The sequence below is a fragment of the Polypterus senegalus genome, chromosome 8, assembly GCF_016835505.1.
Source record: "Polypterus senegalus isolate Bchr_013 chromosome 8, ASM1683550v1, whole genome shotgun sequence".
Lineage (NCBI taxonomy): Eukaryota > Metazoa > Chordata > Cladistia > Polypteriformes > Polypteridae > Polypterus > Polypterus senegalus.
This window is the reverse complement of record NC_053161.1, coordinates 18,261,894-18,282,702: the sequence shown is the minus strand read 5'-3', so window position 1 is coordinate 18,282,702 and position 20,809 is coordinate 18,261,894. Positions and strand designations below refer to the sequence as shown.

The following is a 20,809-nucleotide window of genomic DNA, read 5'->3' as shown; positions in this document are numbered from 1 at the left end:
AAAGGTGCATGGCACTGATCATTAAACTTTGGCATAAGGCACTTTGGTGCCAGATACACTTATGAGCATCCTTGTATTTCAACAAGGTCTTTGTCAGGGATAGTCCATGATTAGTAAAGAGTGCTCTACGGAACTGTAGTTCATGCTGTGTATGCAGGGCTGCTTAGAGGTTGTCCTCTCTTTGGATTGGACAGCAGGATCTCATCTGCCATTATAGGAAGAGTGTTTCTTCCTGTGTTAATGGAGAATTTGCAACAGTAATCCCAGATTTCACTCATTTATAGGGTTTAGGCATCCATAGTATAAGATGAATTGTCTAATCTTTTCTCTCCAGGAGAAGAATTACAGGTTTATGACAGCATTTGAAGGACTACAAAAGCATGAAGAAAAAGATAATCTGGTCTGATAAGACAAAAAATACACTCTTTGGGCACAACTCCAACCACCATATCCGGCAAAGACTAAGCATGGCTCATCACCTGCCTAAAATCATCCCTAAAGTAAGGCATAGAGGTGGCAGCATCATGTTATAAGGGTAATAAAGTATCTATCTATCTATCTATCTATCTATCTATCTATCTATCTATCTATCTATCTATCTATCTATCAACTTCTCAGTGGCAGGGAAGGAGAGACTGGTCGGAATTGAGGGAAAGATGAATTCAGCCAAATACAGAATGGTCTTTGAGGAAAACCTGTTCCAGCGAGCATTCAACCTCAGACTGGGACAAATGTTCACCTTTCAGCATGACAATGACCCAAGCTATACAGCCAAGACAACGCTCAGGTCTCTTTGGGAAACATCTCTGACTGTCCTTGAGTGGCCAAGCCAAAGCTCACACTTAAAGAAACAATAATTTATTTCTTGCATAGCCCAAAATCACACAAGGAATGCCTCAATGAGGTTTAACAGGCCCTGTTTTTTGAAAGCCCCCCAGTCTTGACCCTTTACAAAAAAACACAGAAAAAAACTCCCAAAATGAATTCATTTGAATGTATGAAAAAAATGGAAGGATAATTTAGAGAGCGGGAGAGAGAGAGAGAGAGAGAGAGAGAGAGAGAGAGAGAGACCCCTTTCCAGGTAGGTTGGACATGTAATGGGTGCAATAGGTGTAATGAAAGAACATGTGTGGAAAGACCTGAAAACCTGAAACTGTCCAACTCCAGCTGGCAGACACTTAGCCAAGAAAACGCATAGCTGTCATAATTCTGCCAAAGAGGCTTCTGCATAGTACTGAATTAAGGATTAGAATGGGAGTTTTCCAGGAGGCATCCCATCTCATCCCTGGTGAGGTGTTCCGGGCATGTCCAACCGGGAGGAGGCCCCGGGGAAGGCCCAGGACACGCTGGAGGGACTAAGTCTCCTAAGTCTAAGGTTGGCCTGAGAACGCCTTGGGATTCTCCCGGAAGAGCTGGAAGAAGTGGCCGGGGAGAGGGAAGTCTGGGCCTCTCTGCTTAAGCTGCTGCCCCCGCGACCCGACCTCGGATAAGCGAAAGAGGATGGATGGATGGGAGTTTTCAGTTTTTCATTTTTATTAAATTTGCAAACCACATTTTCACTTTGTCATTGCGGTTAATTGAATGTAGATTGATGGGCAAAAAATGGCAAATTCATCCATTTAAAATGAAATCCGGAGCACAATAAAGTGTGCAGAAAGCGAAGGGGTCTGAATATTTTCTGAACCCATTGTATCTATACGGATTTATGTGTTTATATTCAGTACCACTGTGGAAGCCCCTCACATGTTTTTCATAACTTTCACACGTTAACCCCCTTTTCAGTATTATCATTACTGAATCTTTTATCTGTATGTTGCATAGCACCCACTCGTAAACTTTGTCATTTTACAGGTAAACCAATATAATTGTCCAATTTAAAAAGTATGAAGCAAAAAACAGGAAAGGTGACAGCTAAGTGCAAGCACTACTCTAGATACTAGTTGATGAATGAATACTGTAAGACTGCCATTCCTAACAGCTTCTCCTATCTAGCTGGCTGATGTGGAGGTGGGACTGAAGAAAATGAGACGAGTTCAAGATCAGGTCACTGCCATGCCTCAGCGCATTCCTTTTTGAGTCGCTTTGACAATCAGTATTTCAAGAACTGCCTTGTTCCTACTCCCACCAATAATCACAAGCAAGTTATATATTGTGGAAAAATAATAAGTATATTTTAAAATTACTAGAGGCAAAACAATATGTGCAATAATCCAATTTTAGGAATAGTTTTCATCTGATTGTTACACACTGCAGAGTTGTCAAGTACAAGGTGAAAAGAGACACCATCATCAGCACTAAGCAAAAGTAAGGGTGGGTGTAATTAAAAAAGACATTGACTCTGAAACGTGCAGCAGATGAAAGGCACTACACACAATAAGACACTTGATCTATAATGCTATGCAAGAGTCCGTCGGCAGCAAGAGTCTCATGGAATAAGGAGGAGTAGAACAATCTGGTCATCGCTTTTCTGTTCTGAAATGCTAATTTGGCACTAGTCTATTTAATGTTAAATATAAATGAGTTATCTGTAAATGTATTGAATGACTGTTCATGTACTACTATCTTTATATGGTCCAATTTATAAAAAACAGCACTTCTTCTCTAAGGTTAATACTAAAAAAAAAATAATAATATTTATCTGCTGCTCTGTAGATTAATATAAAAAAAAAAAAATTATGTTTATCTGCTGCTCTGTTGTTGTGTCCAGCAGGTCTGGTTCCTGCTATGCTCCTGAGGCAGCTGGCACAGGCTCCTGCTCCCAGCTACCTTGTAGTGGGATTAAGTGTGTTCAGAAACTCCAGCATGAATCTGGTGCTCTCTGCAGAACTACAATATTTGATCTGAAGGCATCTGCAAAATTTTAAAAGTACTCAAAACATTATTCTTTCCATGATCGATGATGCACAGTTTGTGTGGACCTCTTATTGTGTCTACATGGACTTTTTCACTTTAGTTCTCACTCCTCAGATATGTGCACAATCGGCTAACTTGGGTGGACGTGGGTATGTGCCTGAATATGATGGACTCCTGCCCTCATGACCTAAAACTGGATACACTGGGTGAGAAAATAGATAGATGGTATGTAGAAGAAGCTAAGGAATACTAAACAACTATATATATAGTATATATTGCAGTTCTTCAGGTTACCGAAAAACAAGAAACATTGTAAAAATAAAAGCGACTCAACTCTTTAAAATTGTTTGCAGTCTTTTTTTAAGTTAACAACACAATATTTTCCTTCTGAAAGATATTTGAGGCCACTTTTTGACACAGCTGTAGAGTTCAACCTCAGCATGGAATGCCAGCAGGTTTTCTTTAAAATACAAGGATGTTAGCAAAAGGCAATGAAAAGCATCAGATGAGACTGGTTTATTACAGAGATCCTCTGGGGAGCTGTGCCTGACATCTATTTAATAAGGTCTGTCTCAGAATGCATTAATTAGTTTCTATTGATCTATGGCACAACATCCAGCCTAGCTCCATAAACCTGAAACCCACAACACAACTGCTCACTAGGCCTTAATCTCCAGTCAAGCACAAACCAATCTATCCTGAAAGGAGGTGAGGAGACTATCAAATAAACAAACACTGAAAGAAACGTACTGCTGCACTCGCTGTCAATAAAATGGAGTCAATAAACTGAATTTACAATGGACTCTTGTTTGAGAAGCTTTGAAAATTTCTATTACTTAGAAGAAATTACTGCATAGCACCTGAATGAATATATTTATAGTGATTATATAATAGATTTAAGGGATATCTAAAATGTTGATCAACAAATATGCATCACCAAACATATTTTAGATTTCTGCATTGTATTGTAACAAAGAATTAATTTATTTTAAAGAGTCCCAGTAATATCCATTTTGGTTGTATAAAATTTGATACATCAAGGTTAAGTAATTCAGTCTCGACAGACTTCTGTGCTTATCAAGATCAATCTTCACAAGCTCACTCTCTTGTGATTATTGGTTTATTGCTATAGTAAAGAATGATTTAGTTACTTATCACGTTTGAAGATCTTATTACATTTTTGGGGGAATCGTGACCCTAAGTGATCCTTAGAACATTGCTGTCAGGATTTAGGCGCTCCTGATATGGTTACTCTTTGTGAGCTGGACTAACACAAAGTCAGTCCTGGAGGGCTGCAGAGGCTGCAGGCTTTTGTTCCAATGCAATTTGTTTTAACAAGAAGTCAAGTGTTGAAACATTTACTGCTCAAGCATCATTTTTGTATTTCATTTTTATTAACTCGCTTGTGAAGATTCCCAGTCCAGAATTGCTTCTTCAAGTCTACATTCTCTGTTTTCAATTGCTTCTTGTTTTCTTAAGCATACATTAGTTTCAATGAGATGCAAATGACAAAAGAGCCAGCAACCCACCATTTTCATAACTTGGTGTTCATTATGAAGCATCTGTTTGAATAAAATACTTGCTGAGTTACCTGGTGTTTTGCAGGTGAGAAAGCATAAGATTGGGAGGATAAAAAGTATTTATAAAGTATATATTACCAAATCTTATTAACTTTAAACTTAGTGCATTAGTATATAACTATCGTTTGTTATGAGCTTGACAGTCCCAATGCATGTAAGACCCAAACAATCCCAAAAATACCCACTGGGAAGAATGTGCCATCAAATCCCAGCTAGTAATAAAAGCAAAGACAGATTCTTTATCAAATAAAAGATATATTCTTGCAAAAATTCCCCAAACAAAAAGCACACTCCATGAAGCACAAAAGGCAGAAACGATTTCCCTGAAAGGCAAACAAGTCCAAATCACAAATGCACAATAAGAATTCACAAAATGGCAAATTCACAATATGAACAGAAAAATCACAAAGCCAAAAAGCTGACCACTCCCAAATGCATTTGAATGAATCGCCTGAGGGCAGTCCCTTGCAGTGATGGACAGGTGGCCCCGCCTCTTGGGGAACCACCCACAAAACACAAGGTACATAGGACAAGATGAATAAACATAAACAAAGGAATTAAAAATAAACAAAGCAGACTTAAAAATGACATTTGAATTGCAGCCAGGAAAGGAACCCTGGCTAAAAGATAATAAAGTATCTATCTATCTATCTATCTATCTATCTATCTAAAACTGTTAGTATTGGAAAGTGTTGTTGGATAAAATATTCTTAGTTTTTCCTTCGCTACATCCATCCATTATCCAACCTGCTATATCCTAATTACAGGGTCACGGGGGTCTGCTGGAGCCAATCCCAGCCAACTCAGGGCGAAAGGCAGGAAACAAACCCTGGGCAGGGCACCAGCCCACCACAGGTTGTGCACACACACCCACCAGGGACAATTTAGAATCGCCAATGCACCTAACCTGCATGTCTTTGGACTGTGGGAGGAAACCAGATTACCCGGAGGGAACCCAGTCAGAACATGTAAACTCCACACAGGGAGGACCCGGGAAGCGAACCTGGGTCTCCTAACTGCAATGCAGCAGCGCTACCCACTGTGCCACCACGCCACCCCTTCTGCTACATAGAGCCCCAAATTGCAATAAGTAAGACAAGAGACAGTATGGCTCCAATCAGAGTAGCTTTGGGCCATGACAAAAATTATATGGTAAATGCATGATTAAAAAAAGTTACATGTGTTGTGATGTGGAGTCCAAAAGCATGTAAATCCCAATAAATTTCAAAACTGTCACAGGGGCCAGCTAGGTAAAATTTTTATTTCCACACAAAAATGCTTGTAACAAGAATGACACTCCATAAAGCACAATAAGTAAAATGGAGTTTCCTAACACAAAAGGCAATCTAGGCAAACAACTTCCTCATATAAAATCCAAAGATGTAATCAAATGGGACAGAGCAGAAGGTCAAATGAGCTGTAAATCAACCAAAGAACAATAAAGCACAGATAAACTCACCACTCCCAGGCATGTTCGAAATGAACCGCCAGAAACTGTGGGAGACCCTTTAGCTTTACTGGCAAGAGGGAAGTTACTGGCAGTGATTGGCAGGTGGCCACGGCTCTTTGGGGAGAACCCACGAAATACATCAAACATAACTAAGGCATTAATATGCACACACAATAATAAACAAAGAATACAAATAAATAACACAAGCAATATTAATGTAAAGAAAATAATCCAAAAAGGACACATAAAAAAGATCTGTACCCCAGCCAGGGAAGAAATCCTGGCTGAAACATAACAAATTTTAATGAGTGGGAACTGAATCCATATTTCTGGGCTGAAAGGCTACTGTGCTATCCGTCACACTTGTCATGCTGCTTTTCTGTTGAAAGATCACAGTGCAGTATTTCATACTACTCACTATTTTAAAACTGCAACTGTTTCCTGGTTTTGTCCAAGTATTATTTCCAAAGTTCACTTGTTTTGAGATTTGAGCCAGTGTTGGGGACATAACCCTTGCACTCTGTAACATCAGATTTAAATGGAAAGGGAATAAGAAGAAAATGCAATATCAAAATAACATGCCAAGGGTCAAAACATTGAAGTTGTGAAATAAATAAGCAAAGATCAGAACATGAATCAAGAATCGAAATTTGGAAAAAGTGTGGGATTTCATAGCCGAAACCCTAAGCCTAACCCTGAGCCAAACCAAGCAGACTTTAAATACAATCAAAGAAAAGAAAAAAATATTCATAACCACCAAATACTAACAAGAAAGATTGCTAAAAGAATCAAAAACCTCAGATGATAATGAAATGCACAACGCTGATATTTATACAGTCATGTTAATGTCATTATGTGGTGCACACTGCAGGTTGTCTTGACTGGTAAAGAGAGCAACTGTCAACGGAAATGATGGTGCACAAAAGAAAGCACAATATAGCGCTGCAGATGAATACAATTCGTTTTTACAATTCCTTTAAAAGCATGTTCAAATGATATTTGAAGCAAAATTAAAAAAAACAAGGAAAGGTCAGAAAAATGAAAGAAATCAGTCAGATCACGACCCTGAGGAATTCTAGCCATCCCCAGGGGAGGGGGCAAGTTCAAAAGTTATATTTTAAAAAACTTATACAAGTTCAAATACAAAAGGTGAACAGTGGTGGGCACATTGTGATGGTGGTGTAACGATGAGAAATTACGTTTGTGTCAACAAATTGTAATAAATAACTCTGGAAGCAAAAACGGTATGAGAATAACAGAGAGGGGAAATGCTTGATTAAGAAAAACTTCAAGGGAGCATTTATATTAAAAGGGTGGGAATTTTTTGTTTTATTGTATCTGTGCTAATCATCACAATCTGCACTGGACTGTTTTTTTCTGTCATTAGGTCGCACTGTACTACTGTATTTCATGACACTTGCTATTTTGAAACTTTGGCTCAGTTTTTCCCAGGTATTTTTCCAGAACTTTTCTAAATTTAAACTGGGGCTACATAATAATATATTTTTTTTTTATCTGTGCTGAGTGGGTATTGTTTTCATTGTCCCGTTTACTGTCCGTTATATGTGCGTCAGTAAATGTTGTCCTCATAAGCGAAGAGAGGAAGGATGATGGAGGGAGACCACAACTCAAGATGGAAATCACCTGTTAAACTCACCAGATACATCTGGGACATTCTGCATTTAAAAAAAAAAGGAGCAAAGGAAAAAGAAAGAAGGAGAAAGAGAGAGGAGAGAAATTGAGAGGAGAAAGGAGACAATTTATCCGATCATTTACAAACTCATCACAGCCGTTTATTGCATCTTTCCACTGCTTGCTTTTTCAACATCCGATTCAACATCACGACAGCCGGAGCCGAGAAACCCCGGGGTTCGGACTCATACCAGCCATTGCCAGGACATTTCACGGTTAGGTCATTTTGTTTTCGGGAAGAAGCACAATAACACTACAGCTAGTATCAATACCACCGGACTTTATTTTGGACTCATCTTTCACCACATTTAAATTGCTGTGTTCAACTAATCTGTGTTTGTATTTGTGTTCCGTGTTTCTATTAATTGTTTAGAGGCAAGGGAGTGTTTTTTGTAAACATTGGTATATTCAAGTTTTATACAGTAATTAGTCACTGGTGTCATTGGGATAGTGGTATTTTGCGCGTACATATCTACGTTATTGAATATTTGTTTGTCTCTTCCATTTACAATATATACGTGTTTGATTTTACATTCCTGTCTACTGTTTGCTGGTTATTTCGTCGTGTGGGAAAAAAATGGACAACTTGTAAGGAGTACGGCTTGTTATTAGAGCAAGAAGCCCCAGGTTATCCAAGGAATAGTCTTGGTAGTGTAGTGGCCAGTCTGGGTAAGGGGCCGGCGGTTACAACGAGTGATAATAAAATTTCATTATGAGGTATGAGACAGCTGTTATAGTAAAAAGACAAAAGTTATATGTTAAACACCTGACTTATACAGCTTCAAATACGACAAAGAACCAGTGATGGGTGAGATGCGGTGGTGATGTAATGGTGAGAGATTACAAGTCAGACTGCAGAGATAATGTTGTACCTTCCTATCTGGGGCAGTTTGGGGCCATGACAAAAAATAGTAAGGGAAATGCTTGAGAAAAGTGAAAGTTAAATGTAATGGGTAGGTAGTGAACCACGATTTCTTGGTTAAAAGGTTAGCATGCTAACAATCACACTACCATTACAAAGTGCATGGTGCTGTTTCTCTGTCAATGGATGTCACTGTAGTATTTCTTGCCACTCGTTCTGATTCTGTGCTGTCCCAGCTACCCCCAGGGCCAGGTGAATTATGGTAAGAAATAGCAGCGTGCAAATATCCTCAAGTCTATAGTCTAGAAAACACAACTGTGTATAAAGAATGAACAATCATATACAGTATTGTTCTTTATTGAGATATTGTGAACACAGCTGGTCATCATCTAAGGTGTGTTTGCCCTTTTTCCCTGTGTCTTCAGGTGGTTTTCCGAGGTACTTTTCCGCATTTCAAAGATGGCTGTGTCACTTCAATCAATGATTTTATGAGAGTTCATCATATGTTTTTAAATTTAGAACAAAATGGAAGAGCCAGAGAAAAAGTGAAGACCAGAGAATTATCTGCTTCAGGCCACAAATCACTGGGATGATATCCTTAGGCAGAAAAATTCTCCAGTATAAAAATGACCTCACCTGGAAATCATAACAAGTAAGTTCTGTTATCAGCAAGAATTGGCTAATAAATAAATAAATAAATAAATAATCTAACAAATAAAAAAATTAAGCAAGTGGCTTGAAACAAAAACATGGGTAACACTTGAGTTCAGGTACTGCATCTATTACTCATTTACTTTTATGTAAGAAGACCCTAACACAGGCTTCTCCTGATGGGGCCAGTTTTCTAATTGACACCTTGTGGAGCAAAATCAAGTTAAACAGAATCTCAGGTTAGATTGAGGTAAAAAGTTGGTGAAAGGTTGGGGTCAACACAGTGGAAGGAAAGCAGAGTGGTCTCTCATAGAGGAGCAACAGGTACTGCACTCCAGGGGTGTGTCGCTCCTTCCGAGCATTCCGAAGGAATGGGGGTGATTGACAGCTCCAAGGGTTCTGCTTAATTGATGTCAGGTGGCAGTACGATGGAGGTCTGGCTCCCACTGCCCCAGTGGGTACTGCCTGAGGTGTTTGGATAAAAAACCTGGGAGGGGGACTGCAGGTGCCAGCTTGTCAGTTCAGCTGCAAGACCTGAGAAGGGTGAGCTGGAGAGATGAGGAAGAAAGCTGCACTGGACTATTGCAGAAAGAAGAAATGGAGGTAAAATCAGTAGGCATGGCAGGATCGCAGCAGGCCAAAGTGCATCTGGATTATTTACTTATTTTCACCTTCACTATGAAGACAGTTTTTAATTATTGATTATTGATATATTTAAAGAAGACACCTGCATTGCATTGTAATAAGAACACTAAGCACTTTTTGCACTGCACTCTTGCCTGTTTGTGTCCTCATTGCCTTTTCTTATCTCAGTACATTGTTAACGATTTGCCCAGGTTCAGGAGGGTTATGGCAGCAGCAGACAACACTGACCATCAAAAGGAAGCAAAGAGTGTCCAGTTCCACACTCACTTATGCACTGCCACTGTTTCAATTATATAGCAGCCTAACAGGCAGGTCACCGGGATGTGCAAGAAAAACCAGCACAAACTGTGAGAGCCTAAGTGGACGTGGAGAGAGCTGAACTTCTGCGCTCAAATCTGTGTTCTCACTATTTATGTCAGAATCTGTGTGTTGTGTTGATGGAATGGAAAAGATCATTGCTAAAGGGAAGTACACTGGCACAGAAACTTTAGCAAAAGGGACTTAAAGCAATCACATAATAGCAGCCATCCTTTTTCAGTTTATTTGCGGAAGCCTGAAAAAAGAATAAAAAATATTTGAAACCGGAACAGTGAATGTTACATTGTCGAATTAGAATAACTGGAATAATTAATTTTAAAAAAGGAGATTTCATAAAAAGGCCGCTTAAGGTTAAGAGTCAGATTTTGTCATGCTGAGGCTACAGGCTATGTCAAATAATATGTAATATAATCGGCTTTTCTTAAAGATAGTAGGCATAAATGATAAAAATGAAAAATAAAGTATTGGTGGATAGTGTATTTGCATAAGCTTTTGGGAATGATAAAATATTGATTTCGTAAATATTTATGAAAACTCATTTTAACATACAGATTAAGAAAAAGAAGAAATAAGAGCTATTTTAAACAGAACTACATTTATTTCCTTAAAAACATATGTTTTATTCAAGGATTTCCTTCCACAAGTATTACTTGATTGATGATTCTAAATGTGCCCCATTTGAAACTGAGTGTGTGGGCCCAGCACTGGACTGGCACCCCATCTTGGGCTGCTACTTCCCTTGTACCACATGCTGCCAGGATGAGCAAATTCTCCTACAGCTATGAGCTGGATGGAGTAAGTTTAAGGTGTTATGCTTTGTTTTTAATAAATATATTCAGCATAACATAAAAATTCCTCCATCGATTTCAAACCTACCTAATCCAGGTTAGGATTGCAGGCCGAAATGGGTGCATGGCAAAAAGCAACTATGGTTAGGGCAACTGCAGGGTTTAATTCAATAGAAAAAATCTTCTGATGAAGAGCACAGTTCTTGGGAAGGGCACATTTGCTGCAGTTTTAAAGTACATTTGCCACAGACAAGCCTAAATTGTAAATCCATTCAGTACTTGTTTGCATGATCTTAGTTAAATGTTTTATTTTAACTACACTTTCAATCAGTCGTAACCCGATTTGGTCGTGACCTGAAGTAATTTCCCCCATAGGATTGTATGTAAATACAATTAATCCATTCCAGACCATACAAACTGCATGTAACTATATTTTTTTAAGATTTTCAAGCACAAAAATAGTTAATAATACCATAGAATTCACAGCGTAATAGTAAACTAAATGTAAAAACATTAAAAACACTGAGAAAACCTTGAACAGAGAAAAGTAACATTGCAAGAATTCACGCTATAGCCTTAAGAACCGCTCACTGTAAACTCCTTTTTTTAATGAGTTTTAAGCACAGGGAAAAACATGAACATTTGAAAAATTCGTAATTTAATACACAACCAAGAAAAGTAACATTGCAACAATGCACGCTACGAACCAATCGCTGTAAACGGAAATGAAGTGGAGGTTAAAATCAAATACAAAAAAGTCTTCATTAAATACAATGAGGTTAAAACAATGCTCGAATCAATCTCTTTAAAAACGAGCCCAGTGCATTCTTTAACTGACTTCTCGGCCTTACGCGGCCAGCCCTCTCTCTCTCTCTCTCTCTCGCTCATTCTCTTGTGCTCTCTCTCTCTCTTCCTCACTCGCTCTCTCTCTCACTCTCTCTCTTGCGCTCTCTCTCTCGTACTCTCTCTCTCTCACTCGCTCGCTCGGTTGCTCTCTCGCTCTCGCTCGATGCACAGGGAATGCACAGGGAGAGATTGAACATGTGCGGAAATCATTGCCGCGTATGAACCAGAAAGGAAACTGGCTTGTTCGTCACCCGAGTGTGTGGTCGTGAACAGATGCAAAAGTTTGGTGAACTTTTTGGTTGTAACCCGATTTGTATGTTCAGAGGAGTCTGTGAACCGAGGTTCCACTGTAACTATATTTCCCAGTATTGCGATGTAAATACTCCAATAGATTATTGAAGTTATCAATATTAATAGAAATTTGAATTTGTAATATTACTTTTGAGTGCCATGCCGTTGTGAGCCCTGCTGTTCATTATTTAAGGCGTGTTTGTCCTTTCTCCTGGTGTCTTCAGGTGGGTTTCCAAGGTACATTTCCACATCTCAAAGATGGCTCTGTCACTTCAGTTAATGATTTCAACGTCACCTGTGTTGTGTGAGTTTATGGGAGTTTATCATATATTTTTAACGGAACATGAAAACTGACTACTTGCAACTTTCGAGACCATGATGTGTTAAACTAGGATACAAAAAATACAAGGTATTGTTAAGGAACTGACAAACCTCCCTCCAGGTCCACCACTGATAAACGGCAAAAAAAAAAAAAAATCTAAACAGAAATACTGGCACGTGTGCAACAGTGATTCAAGCCATCATTGACAAAGATTTACTGCCTCATCCCAGCTTTTGAAGAGCAAAACATTCTTACCAGCCTGTCATGTTAAAGTCTCTGTACAGCATCCTCTTGCCGACATCTTTTCGCTGGACTCTTCGAGGGAATTCCAAATGTGTAAACTCATTTCCTAACAAGTGGGGCTGCATGAATGCCTATTAGAATGAAAAATATAGCATTTGTCAAAACAGAACAATATGGCAGGGACCTGCAGATATATCCAACATTTCTTCATGTTTTTTACGTTGTTTTGGTATTTGGACAGGTACCACAGTTGCACAAAAATTAGCACAGACTTTTCTCCAGATAGTCTGCTTTAACGCATATCCCAAGATGCACAAGTTAAGTTAACTGCCAACTGTTCATTCATTTAATACAAGTGAGCATGGGCCTTTGTAATGAACCTTTATGAGGCGTAGAATGCCCAGTGGGGGGCTGGGTGGTCTTTTGGCCTTGGAACTCAGATTTTTTTTTCTCCAGCTTTTCTGGAGATTTGTTATATTTTCTGCCCTCCCCAGCCATCTGACCAGATCATCAAACTTATCTTTAGAGAAACAATTCTGTATGTATATATATATATATATAGTCAAACACATCTGTGTTGGGGACAGCCAAAGGTCTCTAGTGACTGTAATTCTAGTCAGGTCTTGGTGCTGTGTCCTAATACCTTTTCTCTTCTTCCTTGTGCAGATCATATGATTGATGGCTATAACGCCTCTGACGTCACTTCTGATATCTGTCCGCCTGAACCCACCTCTTCCTGCAGGAAAGAACTCAAAACCAGAACTGCCGCCATCTTTGTTAGTTCTGTTTTGAACACCCATGCCTGCACAACTTATTGCATAATTTTGTTTTGGTGCAAACCTTCAATTTTACGGGGTCACCAGGCTGCTAACCCAGCTCTTCATTGTTGTCTTGTCTATATATATATATATATATATATATATATATATATACAGGGTATATATATATACAGGGTATATATATATACACACACACACAGTACACCCCCAAAATTTTGGATGTGGGTAAAAAAATGGCTATTTTCATAATTTAAACCCTAATTATGCCCCCAAATCATTAACTTAATTTCAAACTCAGCTTAATACATTGCCTAAAAATAAAGAATGTAAAGGTAAACCTGTATGCTGTACTGCTATGTCTCCTGCAGTGCTAGAATGTAAAATACAGATGTTACCGCTATATGTACTGTAATTCATGCAAGCGCGTTTTCATTGCCAGAAGCCTTAGACGGTGCACCTCGTTTCGGCAGCATCTTGGGGCTTTAACCCTTAAACTGCCACATACTTTGGGGTTAATGCATTCCTGGACGCCAAATACTTTTTTGCTGCACTTTAAGTAAACGTCACAATTAACAAAGAAAAAGTGAAATTTTAATGGAACACATTTTTTTTCATGCAAAGAGCATCACAATTACTGCAACACTGATCATTTTACACATTGCTAATGAACTGTTAAAACTATTTAAAAACTACTAGAACAATATGTACAAAGTGCAACTGAGCCAACTGCGCTTAAACTGGCTGCACGCAAGCACACAGAGGTAAGCGCTGATGCTTGCAGGCTAGTCTTAGTGCAGCTTGGGTCACAGAATTGCACAGAAACACAGAAGATTGTAGAGATAGGAACTTTATTTAAACACTTCAAACAAACATGTCTCTTTCAGAAGCAAAAGGAGCTCAGTATACAGTTAGTTATCGATTAAACAATAGACAAACATCATAGAGGAGCACAACCCTCAACAGGAGCAGAGAATGTCTGGGGGAGGAGAGAGAAACAAAGCAATCAGCCAAAAAGGACAGGTGCTGTTCAGGCTTTTAAGTAAGTGTAGAGAAGCCGCAATCGAGAAGACGGTGATTTATTTATTTTTATGGTGGAGATTCCATGGGCGCACCCAGCCTTGAGAGACAAAAACAATGCAAAGCGGTAATCAAACAGCAAATAAAGAATGTATTGAAAACAAATGAAATAAGAAGACAACGATACCACCCCTGTTCCCCTTACGACGATTACACATTAAATACAACAAAGTACAAACAAAACACACAATAAATCATAAAAATTTCATGAAAAACGGCAACGGATGAAATGTAATGAAAATAGATAGTCCAGAGATCTGCACGTTGAATGGGAATGTACAGATAGTCCTACCGGTAGTTCCTGAAATGGTGAAGACAGGTGGATGGGTTCAGGAGCACTCCTTTCTTTGCAGGATGGCCATGAATCCACTTGCAGTCCTTATGTACACAGGCAGACGACATACAATCCAGATGCACGAAACGATCCAGGACAAAATGAATAAGTACAGGTAACCCAACAGAAGGCAGACAGACAGGAACTTGAAACACAAATTACAAAAACTTTTTTGTTTTTGCTTTTGGTCACCGACCCACTTTTTAAAAGTCGCGCTGACATCCTTTGACCTCAACAGCCCCAGCACCCTCAGCAGAAGACCAATCAGAGCCACTGCAGGGACAGCTGGGAATTGCAGTTTCAAATTCTATTGGCTACTTTCACCATCCCAAGTCGCGGTTTTCTCTACAGCTGCTTCCTGTTCTCTCTAGAGTACAGTATTGTCACGAAAAAAGCCATGAAAATGATGGAGGATATTTGCAGTTTCCCCTAACAATTATTAAGGAAAAATCCCCAAATGACTGAGGCCGCAAACTCTGAACCGCGACTTTGCAAGGGTCTACTGTATATATATATATATATATATATATATATATATATATATAAACTGCTCAAAAAAATTAAAGGAACACTTTGAAAACACATCAGATCTCAATGGGAAAAAGAAATCCTCCTGGATATCTATACTGATTTAGACTGGGTAATGTGTTAGGAACGAAAGGATGCCACATCGTTTGATGGAAATGAAAATGATCAACTTACAGAGCCCTGAATTCAAAGACGCCCCAAAAATCAGAATGAAAAATTATGTGGCAGGCTAGTCCATTTTGCCAAAATTTAATTGCAGCAACTCAAAATTGTACGCAGCACTTTGTATGGCCTCTGTGTTCTTGTATACATGCCTGACAACATCGGTGCATGCTTCTAATGAGATGACAGATGGTGTTGTGGGGATCTCCTCCCAGATCTGGACCAGGGCATCACTGAGCTCCTGGACAGTCTGAGGTGCAACCTGGTGGCATTGGATGGACCAAAACATAATGTCCCAGAGGTGTTCTATTGGATTTAGGTCAGGAAAGTGTGGTGGCCAGTCAATGGTATCAATTCCTTCATCCTCCAGGAACTGCCTGCATACTCTCACCACATGAGGCCAGGAATTGTCGTGCACCAGGAGCCACTGTACCAGCATAGGGTCTGACAATGGGTCCAAGGATTTCATCCTGATACCTAATGGCAGCCAAGGTGCCTTTGTCAAGCCTGTAGCGGTCTGTGTGACCCTCCATGGATATGCCTCCCCAGACAATCATTAACCCACCACCAAACTGCTCATGCTGAATGATGTAACAGGCAGCATAATGTTCTCCATGGCTTCTCCAGACCCTTTCACTTCTGTCACGTGCTCAGGGTGAACCTGCTCTCATCTGTAAAAAGCACAGGGCACCAGTGGTGCATCTGCCAATTCTGGTATTCTATGGCGAATGCCAATCGAGCTGCATGCTGTTAGGCAGTGAGCTCAGGGCCCATTAGAGGACATGGGGCCCTTGGGTCACCCTCATGAAGTCTTTCTGGTTGTTTGGTCAGAGACATTCACACCAGTGGCCTGCTGGAGGTCATTTTGTAGGGCTCTGGCAGTGCTCATCCTGTTTCTCCTTGCCCAAAGGAGCAGATACTGGCCCTGCTGATGGGTTATGGACCTTCTATGGCCCTCTCCAGCTCTCCTAGAGTAACTGCTTGTCTCCTAGAATCTCCTCCATGCCCTTGAGACTGTGCAGGGAGACACAGCAAACCTCTGGCAATGACACGTATTGATGTGCCATCCTGGAGAAGTTGGACTACCTGTGCAACCTCTGTAGGGTCCAGGTATCGCCTCATGCTACCAGTAGTGACACTGACTGTAGCCAAATGCAAAACTAGTGAAGAAACAGTCAGAAAAGATGAGGAGGGAAAAATGTCAGTGGCCTCCACCTGTTAAACCATTCCTGCTTTGGGGGTCATCTCATTGTTGCCCTCTAGTGCATCTGTTGTTAATTTCATTAACACCACAGCAGCTGAAACTGATTAACAACCCCCTCTGCTACTTAACTGACCAGATTAATATCCCATAAGTTTCATTGACTTTATGCTATACTCTGATTAAAAAGTGTTCCTTTAATTCTTTTGAGCAATATATATACAAAGTATATATATATATATATATATATATATATATATATATATATATATATATATATATATATATGTGTGTGTGTGTGTGTGTGTGTGTGTATATATATACATTTTATATGTATTTTATGTAATTGTATATTATTTATTTTTGTATGTTATTTATACATTATTCTTATCTAATTTTAATTAGTTTTCTTTGCTAGTAACTATTTCTTTGACATCTTGTGAAGCACTTTCAGTTACATCCTATATGTGAAAATGTACTACAGAAATAAATGTTGCTGTTGAACTGAGACCCTGTTCAGTGTTGGTTACAGGTGTCACTCATGCACGCCGGAGGTACATCTTTTAGGTTCTGAGAAGGTAAACGATACCACTTTGGGATGAGAGAGGCTACTGATGCTAATCACTTCTTCTCTCTCTATACCCATGGGCAGACTGAAGCCTCTATAGTCCGAGTACAGAGTACTGTATCTCCTTTAATTTTTTTTATTCATTTATGATTAAACAGTGTTGCCCAGTTGGCACCCCAATACTGCTTTGCATCCTTCTTGTGTTCCCACTTGGTCACACAGGGAAGGTCTCCAACTTCTTGTGATCATCGTGTTAAGATAGCATATGCTTAGTAAACTGATGAATGAATAATATTTAAAAATAATGCAGACACTAAAGAAATAGCACAGTGTGTTCTGGAGTATTTTCTTGTTATATTTACATAATACTGTAATGCAACTGAGAATCATTCCACATGTTGTGCCCACCTTGACACCTCCCCAAACTAGTACTGAACTTGGGTAATTGTGTTCTCAGCACTATCATGGGGCAGACAAAAAATCAATGACTTGATTACAAACCTAAATAAATACTTTGATGGCTTTAGGTACAAAAGATATTTCAATTAACCTGTATTTTATATAGTGTCATTCATAGTGAAAATTAATCACAAATACTTCAGTGTGGAGTTTGCTTATTCTCCTTATGTCTACAAATATGCACCTTACTTTAACTCCCATTTCCAAAAGACCTTGGCGATTGGTGAAGTGGTGATTCGAAACTGACCTTGTGTGAGTATGCGTATGGCTGTGTTTGTGTGCGATGAACTTGTGTCTACTGGGATAGGCTATGGCCCCATGACCCAAAATTGGATTAAGGAAGCTGGAGAATGTTATTATATTATGTTCATTTACAGCTGAAGCATTTTATAGAGGCACAAATGTCAAAGGTATTAAGGTATGAATGTAGTTTACAGTATATTATAAAATCCAGTACTTTAGGACATCAGACACCTGCCAGTCATTTCACAGTTCAGTTTTGTAGTAATTTCAGTTCATCACCAAAATTGTTCATTTTGTCTGTTGACTGGGCTCTTCAATGAATAGAGGTTTGGCACGTGTCATGGATTAATTGATTGCTGATTTATAATTGTTTCTTAATTTAACACACTCTGCTTATCTTTTAAAGGTTTTGTCATTGTCATTAAATGCAATCTGTTTTGGTATCTGAGGCATTTATCTGTTTATTTTTATAATTAGATTTTGTTCTGTTTATTTTAATGGTTAGATTTTTCCTGTGAGAGGAAGATGCCATAGCCAGGAAACAGTAACTTATGTAAAGCCATGCCACTGTTCAGTTAAAGGTTAATGAGTGCACAGTCTCCAGTACGCAAGGGTAGACGCCAGAGAATTGCTGGTCTTCTGGGACTTGTGCTGCTCCATTATTAACTCATACTGCAGTATGACACTAGGATACTGTGACTTAAATTATAGTAGAGGAGCAAAGACACAGTCAATTTTTTTTAAACATCTTTTAAGTGCTTGCAAAATCCTATTGAACTAATAGACTGTTAAATGTACTGTGTACTGTGGAAGTGATGAAAAATGAGTTTTAATGTGAATCGCTTAAGATTGTATTTATGAATTTACTGATGTAATGCTGTGCCATGTACATTACATGTGCTGTACGTTTAAATGAACTGAATTCTAATTATTCAGTGTTTCTTGCAGGTTGATGGTGTTTTGGTGTACTTATATTAAAAATGTTAAGCTATACCCAAGAGTTTACTCGTCACTGGTGTGTACTGGTGACCTATTGTGATGATCAGTGTATGGGAACAAATGGGCTTTGTTATACAGGATGACACAGAAAAATGGGAACTTTTGAAAAACCCAACAAAAATAGAAGAAATCCAACAAAAAAAAATTATTGACAGCAATTAAACCACTACAAGTTGCCTTTTAAGATACACTAATCCAAATTATCAATGCCTGAAAATTACGTCCTGTAGATGGCATCCTCCTGTACATATGCATTCTTCCAATCTGTTGTTGAGGTTCCCCATTGATCGCTGCAACATCTCAGCTGGGATATCACGAATTTCGTCTTGAGTTCTTTGTTTCAATTCATTCACTGGCCTTGGCCGAGTTGTGTAGACCCGACTCTTAAGGTAGTGCCACAAGAAAAAATCACAAACGGGCAAATCCGGTGATCTTGAGGGCCAGGGAATGTCACCGAATCTTGAGATGACACGGTTACCGAACTATTCTCGCACAGCTGCCATTGATTGTCTTGCAATTGATTACTAAATTACTACATGGCGAGATTGTTTACAGCTCACGGTCCCTGTTCCGCAGTGCTGCCAACTGTACATGGCTGCCACTACGCATTTCAAAAGTTCCAGTTTTTCTGTGTCACCCTGTAGTTTATTGTAGTCTTTTTAATAAGTATACAAGCTGTCATTTTGAATTACCAGCAATCAGGTGAATAGTTTAGTCTGTCAGCCAGTCTGTCTGTCTGTGTATCTATTATTTCACAGCAGTTTTTGAATTTCTAACAAGATGCTTTTTTCTGGAGATATTCAGAATACATATGCAATTAGTTAAAGAAAAAATACTGCCATACAACATACGCACTAGAAGATCAAAAGAGATAGGACAATATACAATACAGAGAAGGAGTACTCTATTTTGGAACCTTCTATTCAGAATAGCACCAAGGAGGGCCAACTATGCAAAACATTCTCATTCACTAAGTAATTGAACATCAAGGATGAACAAAAGGGGAGAACTCAATTTACCAAATAAAACAAACAATACAGCAAAGCCTGCAGCTTCTCTGGGCCTAAACATCTATCCATCCATTATCCAACCTGCTATATCCTAACTATAGGGTCACGGGGGTCTGCTGGAGCCAATCCCAACCCACACAGGGTGCAAGGCAGGAAGCAAACCCCAGGCAGGGCGCCAGCCCACCGCAGGGGCCTAAATATGCAGGCTATTATCTCTGACTATTAGATGAAATGGCTCATCCACATGTCAACCACAGTAGCCCAAAACATTCCCTTTTTCCCCTCTCCTTGCCCTCTGTCTCTCTTTGTCTCTATGTTTCTCTATAGACCCTGGTAGTTGCCAGGAATGCCTGTCCCACCTGAAGGGAGAGGGAGAAAATGAGACCACAAGGGACTGCAATAAGGAGTACAACACAAGCTGGGTGAGAGGCTTTAAGTGGACAAGCACCAGGAAAGTTACCTTTGAGAACTATCTCCCTTTAAATTAAGTGAAAACTCAAGCATTCAGAGAGACCATGAATGGGAGCCATTGCCTGATATCTCTACATTAGAAATAAGGTCCCTTCTGTCTTCAAATATGCTTCCTAGGCTGGACTGAAAGTGACTCTGGAATGATGTTTTAAAACAAAAAATGGACCTGAAGATGCTTTAAATCTAAAGTTGGCAGACTCACTGGCAGATAAAGATAGGACAGAATTCAAATAGAAAGTAAGGTGAGGGGAAGAAGTGTTTGGTGCTAAGCTGACATAGACAAATGGATGAGGTTGTTGTGTTGACTTTGTAGATCGCCTGCTTTTAGGTCCTCACTTTCTTCATTTCTCCCTTATGTTTATTTATTTAATAAACCAACAATTCATGATTTTTTTATCTCGCTAAAGTCGCTCTGGATGCTCATCTCATCTCACAAA

The 20,809-nt window shown here is 39.3% G+C and overlaps 1 protein-coding gene across 2 annotated transcripts in view; it reads right to left on the bottom strand.

Moving 5' to 3' along the window:
- Positions 1–20,809, bottom strand: part of ppm1h (protein phosphatase, Mg2+/Mn2+ dependent, 1H) — a 293,957-nt gene that overhangs the window by 52,672 nt on the left and 220,476 nt on the right. For both annotated transcript variants that reach the window (XM_039760843.1, XM_039760844.1), the window contains exon 6: positions 12,554–12,672. In XM_039760843.1, the coding sequence (XP_039616777.1) occupies positions 12,554–12,672 (119 nt within the window). The remainder of the gene's footprint in view (positions 1–12,553; positions 12,673–20,809) is intronic.